Source organism: Scyliorhinus canicula, chromosome 1, assembly GCF_902713615.1.
Source record: "Scyliorhinus canicula chromosome 1, sScyCan1.1, whole genome shotgun sequence".
NCBI lineage: Eukaryota > Metazoa > Chordata > Chondrichthyes > Carcharhiniformes > Scyliorhinidae > Scyliorhinus > Scyliorhinus canicula.
In genome coordinates, this window is record NC_052146.1 from 88204812 (window position 1) to 88217133 (window position 12322).

Consider the following 12322-nt stretch of genomic DNA (forward strand, 5'->3'; position numbering starts at 1 on the left):
CGCGTGGCTGGGAGGGGGCATTGCCAGAGGCCCGCCCAGCGAATCTCTGCCCCCAGCCAGCTGAGTTGCCGACGGCATGGTTCTAAAGACCTCTTGCCGTTCGGGAACAGTTGCCGCCCTGGTGGGGGCGCAGATGGAACAGGAATCAGGGGGGCGAGGGCCTGATGGGTGGCCGGGGCACAGATCGGGCCGGTCTGATGCAAGGGCGTGCGGCCGATCGGGTGGGGCCTATATTTTGAAGCTACCTCGGCGGTCCGAGTTCGCATGGCGCTCGGCGTGGCTGCTGCAGGCCGCCGCCGTGCACATGCGCTGACTCGAAACTGGAAGTGCGAGGGCCTGTATCCGCAGCTAAAGCTGCGTGAATCACCCCAGGTCCCTGCTAGCCCCCTGAAGGCAAGTGAAATATTTTTTTGAGGAAACTCTGGAGTGCAACCCCAGCATTTTTACGCCGACGTGGGGACATAGCCCAATTTTGTTAAAATTCAGCCCTTTAACTCTCCTTTGGTTTTTGAATTGGCAACAACTTGATCTATAGAAGAAAAATACCTGGGAGATTAATAATAATAAACTTTTATTGTCACAAGTATGAAGTTACTGTGAAAAGCCCCTAGTCGCCACATTCCGGCGTCTGTTCGGGTAATGTGGTACGGGAATTGGACCCGCGATGCTGGCCTTGTTCTGCATTACAACCAGCTGTCCAGCCCAAAGCTAAACCAGTACTTGGCTTTGCGACACAAACAGTTGAAGCACAGTGTTCATAGAATCCTTACAGTGAAGGAGGCCATTCGACCCATCATGACGGCACCGACCCTCTGAAAGAGTACTCTACCTAGGCCCACACCCACAAACCCTTAACCCCAACTAACCTTTTTTGGACACTAAAGGCAACTCATAGACTTTGAAGTTGACATGAAATTGGATTGAACGACAAAACAGGTCTGTGCTTTCTTGTATATCTTATTACTGATTATGTGTCACTCTTTATTGGAAAATACAAAAGGAAATGTAAATAGATGGCACGGATGGAGTTCAAATACTCTGCCTTGTTACATAATGACTTGTTTAGATGCTATGAAGTTATCTATTAAGTGATTTTAATTAATACTTGGGTAGAAAACTGGAGAAAGTTTTTCATTCTATAATTCTCCATCAAGGTAAGCTGCAGTTGCAATTGCTTAGATCCAAACATGGCTGTGCTTGTCTCACATTTTGTAGGGTACTTTATCAGACCATTATAAATTCCAGTGATCCCCCTCAGGGCACTTGGAAAATTCCTAGTCAATCAGGCAGATTCAACGTGGTTTTGTGAAAGGGGTTCGAGTCCATCTGGACCCAGGGAATTATCAGCTTGCAGACCAAATAATGTGCTCAGTACCACTTCCCTAGTGATTGTAGATTTCAGAGTTCCCTTTTCCAGACTTCCAGCTATTTCTAGGACGTTACTCAAGTCCTCTACAGTGAAGAACAATGCAAAATACCTGTTTAATTCATCTGCTAGAGCCCTGCTTTCTGTTTGCAATTCACCAGACACACTTTCCAGAAGACAAACACACATTTTGTGAACCTTTTTCTTATCTAAATATCTATAGAAGTTCCTACTGTCTGTCTTTATACAGGCTAGCCGTCTATCATACTTTAGTTTAGCCTCAGCAACCTTTTTGTCATTCTTTGGACATTCGTTATATGGGTAGTTATTTTTTTTTGGAGGCCAAGTGTGGTTTTAAAGGGTATTCACTTTTCATGCATATTTTATGCTAAATTCATGTACACACACCCCACCCAAATTAATTTTATTATGAGGATTATACTTGGGTATTCAAATGTACTCGGGTCAAAGAAAAACAGAAGATGATCTTATTCAAATTTATAACTTTATCATTCGTGTCCCCCACATTTTCTTTAGAGACATGAAAATGTCTCTTTGTTCTTAGTGCTGTATAATTCCTTCTCATTAATGAATTTGAATGATTTTGCTGTTTATCACAATTTTATCAATAATGGTTAATTCTAGAAAGTATTAATTTTCCTTATTTTAAATGTTGTCTATCATTTTTGTGCTGGAATAAAATGCAAATTTCGTAAATTTTCCTGTCCAGTTATTTACGCTGGATCTCGAATTTTAAAGGTATGTTAATTTTTTTTAAAACTCCGTTGGCAAGTCAGTCTTGTTAGTATAAAATAAACATACATTAGCAGCACACATTACAACATAAAACATTAAATATAGCCCACATTTTTAACAAAAAAAGTTGCAATTACCTTTTTAATGATGCTAAATGGTGTCCCTGAAAACTTTACGTCTTCCATGTTTGCGCATGCGAAAGACACTACCGGCGAAACTTACAAATGGAAAAATCACCTGATTCGACAGCACCTGGATGGACCGACCGCGTGTGCGAGGTAAGAACACGTGAACTACTACACTTTTAAAATTTATGAATGAAACGGCATTGTGTCCCGCACTTTACCTTGTTCTTCCGTTTACGCTGCGGTTTGGAATTCATCAATGAATCACAGGTAAGTTAAAGATTTCTTGAGAGATTCTTTCTTATTTTTGTAGATTAGTGTTATTTTTAAATGTTCAAACTGTTTAAATTAACCAGGAAGCTTTTGCACTCGTGCTACAAAGGCACAGTGTGCGTTTTCAGTAGGATGGGGAAACCATTTCTTTTGTGTCCAGTCTTTACGTTGTAAACTCTGTTTATAATTTTTTTTTTTTTTTTTAAAGCTTACAACCATAATTTGTGCTTTGGTTACTCTTTTTTAATCATACAAATGTTTTATATTTATTATACTGTACCTTAACAATTTATTTAAAGCTAATAAAATGAATAATTAAATAAGGCAGGGTGCTTTATTTTAAGTGTAAAGATTAATTGCATCACATTATAAGTATACAAATGTTTTACTCATTCATGTGTGCTACTTTTTTTTACTGTAACTTAACCATACAATTTATTTTAAGCTAAATATAAATGAATAGTTAAATAAGGCAGGGTGTTTTATTTTAAGTGTAAAGATTAATTGCATCAAATTTTACGTGGTACCCTAAAAATAAGACAAGGTGAGGAACTGTTTGTAAAATGATTGTAATAATATTATTTCACAGATCTTCAAAGATGCCATCACCTATTAAGAAAACAAAGGCAGTGCCTAAAAAGTTGCGTATCAGATGTGCACATCGTGACCTTGCCAATGCCTCCTCAAGCTCTTCTTCAATCCAGTCGACTTCAAAGAAGACAAATGATAAGATGCTTAAATCCAAGACTCAAGAGTGGAAAGATAAAGTTGCAAAGACAAATCCGCAGAAAAGCAAAGAGATAAAGACACGTGAAATGCTTTACAGCCGATACTATAGAGCACAGTGTGCAGCTGCAGCAGACACTCTAAGAAAAAGAAATCTCACTGCTAAGGAAAGGGAAGAAGCAGAGATGTGGCAAAAGAGGAAAATCAATAACAATGAGACTGCCAGGATTAGGATGCAAAGAATGAAGGAAAGGAAGGCAGCTGCAGGAAAGAAGGATCTATCCTATAGACTAAAGAAAACCCAGACAAGACAGCAGCAAGAGATTTCAAGGACCAAGGAAGCAGAAAAGAAACGTAGACAGCGAGCAGGATACACGCAAGAACAAAGGAAGCTAATTCATCAAGAAGACAGGAGTTGTATGCAATTAAATTCCAAGCCCCCACTGCCAATTCATCAAGGCCCATCCAGACATGCCTGTCTCTGCTCCAGCTTTCTACAAACTCCGACCGAAGCATGTCAAATCCAAGCAGCAAGCAAAATATTACGGATGCTTATGCGAGTATTGTGAAAATATTCATTTGAAGATCAATGCTATAAATAGCATACGGTCAGGAATGCTGCAGAATGCATACCATGTCATTAACCTCACCTTGTGCCCGAAGAAAGAAGGAATGGACTACCACAGTCCAGAATGCATATCAAGAACATGCTCAGAATGTGGTGTTGACAGACTTGACGAGTCACTTGCCCATCTGGAAAGTCACACCAGGGATGTGACATGGAAGCGGTGGGAAATAAAAGAGTCAATGTACACGAATAAAAATTCCCAGACCCCAAAACTGGTGAAGAAAAGATCACTAGAACTGAAGACGGGGAAATCAAAAGACCTTATCAATCAATTCAAAGTTGAAATTCATGCTCATGCTGAACATCTGTTCAATAAAGATTGGCAACATCGACAAGAGGGAGATTTAAAGGCCAATCTGAATGCTGGTGAAGTGTTGGCGGTGTTTGATTTTGCTGAGAATTTCAAGTGCAGTTATCAGCGGGAGGTTCAAAGTGCCTACTACTCCCATGATTCGGCGACAGTGCATCCCATCGTCACTTATTATCTATGTAGTCAATGCCTCAAGCCTGTCACCGAAAGCTGCATTATGATCAGCGATGACTTGGCACATGACTATCATTTGGTGCACAAATTTCAGGAAGTGGTCACCAGACATTTAACACAAACCAGGGGTCTTACTCTTTCCACATTCTATCGTTTCAGCAATGGTTGCAGCAGCCAATACAAGAGTAAGGGCCCAATATCAGACATCAGTTATGCCCGAGAGGACTATGGCTTCACTCTTTGTCATAACTACAGTGGAACAAGACATGGAAAGGGACCAAGCGACGGGGAAAGCGGGGTTGTAAAGAGAAGTGCCTCTGATGCCATAAAGGCAGAAACTGCCATTATCAATACTCCAATGGCCCTTTACAACTACTTGTCCGAAAATCTAGTGAAGGATGCCCAAGGAACCTGCTGCATATCATACCAGCAATCAGTGTTCTTTGTTCCAATTCAAGATGTGAAAAGAGACAGACCAGGTAGAGCACTTAAAAGCGTGAAAGGGACAAGAAAACTGCATAGTATAAAGACGGTGAAGGGAGGTGTGGTGGCTGTCCGAAACCTTTCCTGCTTTTGCACCGGCTGCCTACGTGGTATCAGGGAATGTAAGAATGGAGCATATGTAAAACAATGGGAAGAGATTGCCCTACAGAGGCAGAAAAAGAAGAAACAAAACAGCAAGAAGAAATCATCTGGTAAGAAGAAATCAAGTCCCAAAGCAACTCATGATGCAGCAAACCATGACACTACCCACCATCTTACCATTGGTCCGTGTGCAGTCTACACAGGAAAAGCCTCACCAGAACCAGAGAAGCTAATTGTGAATGACTTTGTGGCCGTGAAGTTTGAACTTGGCAAAAACAGCACAGCATGCATAGTCTACATGGCAATGGTAACTGATGTACGCAGAGATGAAGTACAGGTGAAATTTATGAGAAGAGACAAAACAGGATTCTATAGTTTCACATCTGAACGTCAGGCTACCCATCCCATGGTCGACATAGTACAAGTAATGGCAGAACCTTCCACAGTTCAAGTTGGAAGAGCTTTTCAATACAAATTTGATGAACAAGACTTGAGTAACATATCTTTGAAATTTGTATTAAAGTAAACTAACAGTAATTTCCCCAGGACCAGATATTGTTGCAGAAAGTAGTTATACTGGTAGTTTTAATGTGCTCATGTTATTTTTGTTTTTATGAAGTTGATGTTATGTTGGTTTCCAGTTTAAAGGGACACCGATAGTTTAGTGTCCCATTTACACGTGGAACCTGATAGCTTAGTGTCCCATTTACACGCGGAACCTTGCCTTTTATTTCCATTGAGATTTATTTCTGTCGTGTATTTAACTTGGAAATTTTCATATTAATATTTATACGACATTATGGAACAATTTCTGATGCAATGTACTTAGATACGATTAAAGTTTCTACCTGAAAACATTATTTGAATCAATAATGGTCCTAATCGCTCATTTCCTGGCTCAAATCCTCAAAATGTAAATGGCTCAATTTTCATTTTTCCTCAAATCTATCATAACCAAATGTGGGTAGCTGTCAGACATGATCGTAACAAAACATTAATATTGTGTAAACTTTTATATATATCAGTTAATGAAGTAAAAATCCCAGAATTTCTTTTTAAAATTGGTGTCCCACATTTACAAGGGGAACCGAGTGACTTTTCCCTTGTTGAAGCCTTCCTCCGTGGCAGAATGCTTTGTGATACCAAAATTTGTACAAATTTCTGAAAGGTCAGTTGTTTCTCTACTTTAAAAACCCATCTTTAAGCAAATTTGATAATTTTGAAATTTTAGGTCAAATGTCGGACCCATAATTAAAATAACCAGCCAGTCGACTTTGTGAAAATATATGCTATTTTCCTTTTAAGTTTAATACTGCCTTTAACTTTTTTAGTTATGCACGGATTCCGGGTCATCCCCTTGGAATTTTTCTTTCTCATTGGAATGTGTCTATTCTGTGCATTGCGAACTATCCCTTTAATATTTGCCACTGAACCTCTTGATCGATGGCTGGAGCACATTTGACAGTTCACTTTAGCTAGCTCCACTTCTATGTCCCCATAATTGCTCTTATTAAGTTTAAAATGCTAGTCTTAGACTCACTCTCGCCATCAAACTCACGGTAGCATGGTGGTTAGCATCAATGCTTCACAGCTCCAGGGACCCAGGTTCGATTCCCGGCTGGGTCACTGTCTGTGTGGAGTCTGCACGTCCTCCCCGTGTGCGCGTGGGTTTCCTCCGGGTGCTCCGGTTTCCTCCCACAGTCCAAAGATGTGCGGGTTAGGTGGATTGGCCATGCTAAATTGCCCGTAGTGTAAGGATAATGGGGGGATTGTTGGGTTACGGGTATACAGGTTACGTGGGTTTAAGTGGGGTGATCATTGTTCGGCACAACATCGAGGGCCGAAGGGCCTGTTCTGTGCTGTACTGTTCTATTCTATGTACAAACTGAATCAATTATGATCACTGCTTCACTTCACTACGAGATCAATTAATCCTAGCTCATTGCACAATATCAGGTCTAGTACAGCCTGCCCTCTGGTTGGTTCCAGAATGTTCTAAGAAACTATCCTCAAAACATTCAATGAACTCCTCCCTAGCACTGATTCTTCCAATTTATATATAGATTAAAAGCCCCCATGGTTATCGTATCACTTCTGCAGCATTACGACTAATTTTGTTTTTGCTCTGACAATTCCTTCCATCATTAAACTTGAGTCTTAAAGAACTGAATCACTTGTATGTGGGATGATTTAACCTATCACAATGTCTATCTTTTCAAATGACATTTAGATCTGTAACAAAGTTTTGCTCTATCCTACTCAATTTCATTTGAACAATCACATTCATTTTTAGGGATTCAACAAATTGAAGCTCATCATACAATGTTCACTAATTTTCCATCACTGCTCATCAGCTTGCTATTTTTTCTTGCCATTTAGATTTAAAAAAGTGTTATGCTTTACAATACATTTAATTGCTCCAGCTATACACTAAATGATGCATTCACCATCCTCCATCCCCAATCTTCATTCCACTCCAAAGTTATTACTCCCAAAAGTATCTCACATGACCATTGCTATTAAGGTTAAGGAGATGGGACAAGGATGTATTGTGTTGCCACATCTTAAACAGCTTTGTGTGCTCAGTATTCTAACTGGTCCTTGAACAACATCTTGGTACAAAACTTGTAAAATACCATCAAAATGCATAGGAAAATAGATTAATAACAATAAAGCTAAGGTAATAGAAAGTAACGCAGTCTCCTTAATGGCCACCTTTTTTTTCACTACATCCCTTATTCAAAATCCACACTTTTTTTCAGGCTCTGACGTGACGTCATGAATGGAAAATTCCATAAGGCCCTATACATATTATTTTGTGAAAAAAATGATTGAAAATATTGCATAAAACTATCTGCAGGTTATAGGTATCTATAAGTTGAAAATGAAATATAAATAAATTTTGTGCTTAGACTTGGGTCTCACCCTCACTGGATGAGCTACCACGTTATATTACAGGTACTCCAAAATCCAGGAACACATCAGCCCCAAGCATTTTGAATAAGGGATGCTCAACCTGTAATACTCTTTAATATCCAAAAACAATATGCAAGAGGTATTGAAATATAGATACATGGCTATGTATGCTTAGCACCTCCGAATCTGTAATACTGAAAATTTCTTAATGCCTCCATGCCAAAAGTTTTGTAAATACTTTTGAAATAATATCAATGTTTTATCAAAAATAAATATTAATATCTACTTAGAAAATAAGAATGTGAAATATTCATGCAACAAGTGATCCCAAATTTAGTTTACATTGGTTTCTTCCTTAGTTTCCTTTTGGCAGCTCCCCAAGCAGAGTGGGAGGACGGTAAGCTAACTCATATGTTCGAAAGTTTAAATCACAAAGTGATGCATTACTGGACAAGAGATCATCATCTTCGTCATCACCAGCATTACTGTAATTGTCATTAGCACTGTTAAAACACAGGACTTTGACTGATATTAAAGGGACATCAGCATTGCTACTTTGTTCATCATGGTCCAATACAACAAAACTCATACAATCACTGAAATGTTTGCTGTGACGCACATCAGAATTAATACTGACAGGGTTCGAAACATCAACAAAAAATTTAGTCTGTGGTCGGTTGTGATCGATACAGCCAGATTGCTGGTCTTGTAATTCAACTGCACCGATAATAGAATCATCAAAGCAATTTGCTTTTTGATATGCTTTTGCAATAGGGGCCTGACGTTGATCATTAAGCGTTTCATCCTGGTCAAGCATCACTCCATCAGGAATCCATCGTCTGTCTGTGTAACCACTGTATTCGCTTTCCTCATCACTCTCATCTGTACAATCAGCAATATCCAAAAAATTGGTTTCTTTCGTAAGATTTCCTTCAAGAATAATATTTTGTTCAGATACGTCTGCCTCACTTTTGTCACAGCACGTAACGACTGACAACTTGCATACATCAGGATGAGCATCTGCCACCGGTATAAAAAGTGTGCTGCTTGTGAAATCCTAAAAAAGTAAAACCAGTTTAGTGATAAAGGAAAGGATGCTTTACAAAGCGAGAAACCTTCGGAAAATGAAACAGAATTATCACTACAAAATGTTATCTGCCTCATATCTACAATGCATACTGTAAATACTTAAAAGTATTGATGTTCTGAGTTTGAGGATTAAAAGATTAAAGAAAAAATACACAATTAGGCATGAAAACTGCTTAAGCGCAGATCAATTACAACTGGCATGTATTAAAACATTGGCGAAGCTAAATCGTACACAACCATCTGACCAGAGAGAAATCTGCATATTCTGTACGCATCAGTTGTGTATTTTATCAGATTCTGGCAATGACGAGCAAAAGACATCTAGAATATTACAGAAAGGAATCTTAGCACAAAGGAGGAAAATAGCTTAAATCATGAAAAGAGAAACCAAAGATAAAATGAACAAAGTGCTCAGATTAAAGAATGTAAACACAGAAGGCAAAAATGGTTATTAACAGAAATACAAAAAGGTGTGCTGAATAAAAAGAGGAAATGACAAAATACACTTTGAAAGGTAAAGGAGAAATGGAAATATAAAAGGAAAAAATGAAATATGACATATTATTCTGGGGGGGGGGGGGGGGGGGGGTGGGAGCAACTCCTTTAATCTGGAAACCTTAGTTCAAACATTTACTTACCAACAATCTGTGAAATTGATTAAAAGTTAAACAAGTCCCAAACTTCTAAAATATTTAATCTAGTAGAAAATCAAGAGGCAAAACGGAGAGAGGAGCTTAAAACAATCATCATCATCACTAGAGAAAAAGTGCTGGGGAATCCAATGGGTCCATAACAGAGCTGGTAGTATAGCAGCATTGTCATTGGACTTTTAATCCAGAGTCAGAGGCCTGGTTTCAGATCCCACCACGAAATGGGGAAATTTGAATTCAATAAAAATCTGGAATGATATGGCCATAACGCGTATCCACTGACACCAGTCATGAATTACAACAGACTGGGCAGCATGGTAGCAGTGGTTAACACTGCTGCTTCACAGCACCAGGGTCATTTCCCGCTTGGGTCACTGTCTGCACAGAGTATGCACGTTCTCCCCATGTCCGCGTGGGTTCCCTCCAGGTGTCCCGAAAGACGTGCTTGTTAGAATTGGACATTCTGAATTCTCCCTCATTGTACCTGAACAGGCACCGGAATGTGGCGGCTAGGGGATTTTCACAGTAACTTCATTGTAGTGTTAATGTAAACTTACTTGTGATAATAATAAATATTATATGCATATAGCACACTTATGTGCTTTGTAAAACTTTGTTAAAACCTCCATTGGATCGAGCTGCTTTGGGCTGGCAGCAAGAGTCTCCAAAGTGAGGACTCAAGGGTGATTTGGGTTGGGTCCAGGCCATGGGGGGAAAAAATGAGTGGAGTGGGAGAAAGGGGGGGCCTGCAGGTTTGATGGGTCGAACGGCCTACTCCTGCTCTATGTTTTTGATCTAGTAAAAGCTGAGTCTCTAAATAGATCCACAGATTTATATCAAGCACAATAAACCCAACAGAATTTTTAAAGTTCAAATATATCTTAGTAAGAAGTCTTACATCACCAGGTTAAAGTCCAACATGTTTGTTTCAAACACTAGCTTTCGGAGGTCACCTGAGGAAGGAGCAGTGCTCCGAAAGCTCGTATTTGAAACAAACATGTTGGACTTTAACCTGGTGTTGTAAGACTTCTTACTCTGCTCACCCCAGTCCAACGCTGGCATCTCCACATCAAATATATCTTGGTAGTTAAAATCACCGACAGTTTAAAAAGGTACTGGTTGTGGGTGTCGCTGACTGGGCCACCATTTATTGCCCATCCCTAATGGTCCTACAGAACGAGGTGGCGAGCTGCCTTCTTGAACCGCTGCAGTCCCTGTGGCACAGATACACCCAGTGTTGTTGATGAAGGCATTCCAGGATTCTGACAGTGAAATCGCGATGATATATTTCAAAGTCAGGATGTGAGTTATTTGGAGGGGACCTTTCAGGTGGTGGTGTTCCCTTGTGTCTGCTGACCTTGTCCTTCTAGATGGTAGCGGGTTTGAGGAAAGTGCTGCTTAAGGAACCTTGTTGAGTTCCCACAGTGCATCTCTGCAGTGCATCTTGTAGATGGTACACACTGCTGCCACTATTCATCGGTGGTGGAGAGAGTGAATGCTGTGGATGGGGGTGCCAATTAAGGCTGCTGTGTCCTGGATGGGGTCAAGCTTCTTGTGCTGTTGGAGCTGCACTGATCCAGGCAAATGGGGAGTATTCATTCACTCTCCTGACTTGTGTCTTGTAAATGGTGGACTGGCTTTGGGGAGTCAGGTGGTGAGTTACTCGTTGCCGACTTCCTATACTCTGGCCTGCTCTTGCAGCCACAGTATTTATATGGCTGATCCAGTTCAGTTTCTGGTCAATGGTAACCCCCAGATGTTGACAGTGGGGGATTCATTGGCTAACGTCAATGAATGTCAAAGGACAATGGCTAGATTCTCTCTGGTTGGAGGTGGTCATTGCCTGGCACTTGTGTGGCGCAAATGTTAGTCATCAATTGTCTGTCCAAGCCTGGATATTGTCCAGGTCTTGCTGCTTTTGGACATGGATTGCTTCATTATCTGAGGAGTCACAAATGGTGCTGAACATTGTGCAATCATCGGTGAACATCTCCATTTCTATTGATGGAAGAAAGGTCATTGCTGAAACAGCTGAAAATGGTTGCGCCTAGGACTTCTATCCAATTGGACTGGATGCTTTAAGTGGAAGTTCCAGATGTGGCAATATAATCACATGGTGAATCTCTAATTGCTTTTTCCAGTTACGTTTTTGGTTAAATACAATATCCCTGAAGCAAGATAATATAATGCACTGCAGTAACTTACCAAGGTTCCTCAGACAACACCTTCCAAACCCATGACCATTACCATCTAGAAGGACAAGAGCAGCCGATACCGGAGAAAACAAGCACCTGGAGGTTCCCCTCCAAGTCACTCACTATCCTGACTTGGAAATATATTACTGCTCCTTCACCGTCACTGGAACTCCTTCCCAAACTGCACAGTGGATGTATCTGCACCTCAAGGACTGCAGCAGTCTCCAGAAGGCAACTCACCACCACTTTGTCAAGGGCAACTAGACATGGGAAATAAATGCTGGCCTAACCAGTGACGGCCATATCAGGTAAATGAATATTAAAAAATGTCAGCACTCAAGAGATACAGTGCTGGGCAACAAAAAACCTGGGCCCCAACCAAAAAAGGTAAAGTTATTAGAAAACAGGATACAGGTAATTCAAGTCCGTAAAACTCAAAAAACGACTAAAAATTGACCCAAGTCATATCATTTACACTAATATTTGCCACTTACCCACTTCTCACCTGACAACTAAAGGAAAATCAGGA

The 12322-nt window shown here is 40.2% G+C and overlaps 1 protein-coding gene across 1 annotated transcript in view; it reads right to left on the reverse strand.

The window, feature by feature from the left end:
• Positions 1-7060: 7060 nt before the first annotated feature.
• LOC119964916 (interferon lambda receptor 1-like) overlaps positions 7061-12322 on the reverse strand; it is a 28544-nt gene continuing 23282 nt past the window's right edge. Inside the window, exon 7 of the mRNA XM_038795066.1 lies at positions 7061-8916. Within this exon, the coding sequence (XP_038650994.1) occupies positions 8215-8916 (702 nt within the window). The 3' untranslated portion in view covers positions 7061-8214. The remainder of the gene's footprint in view (positions 8917-12322) is intronic.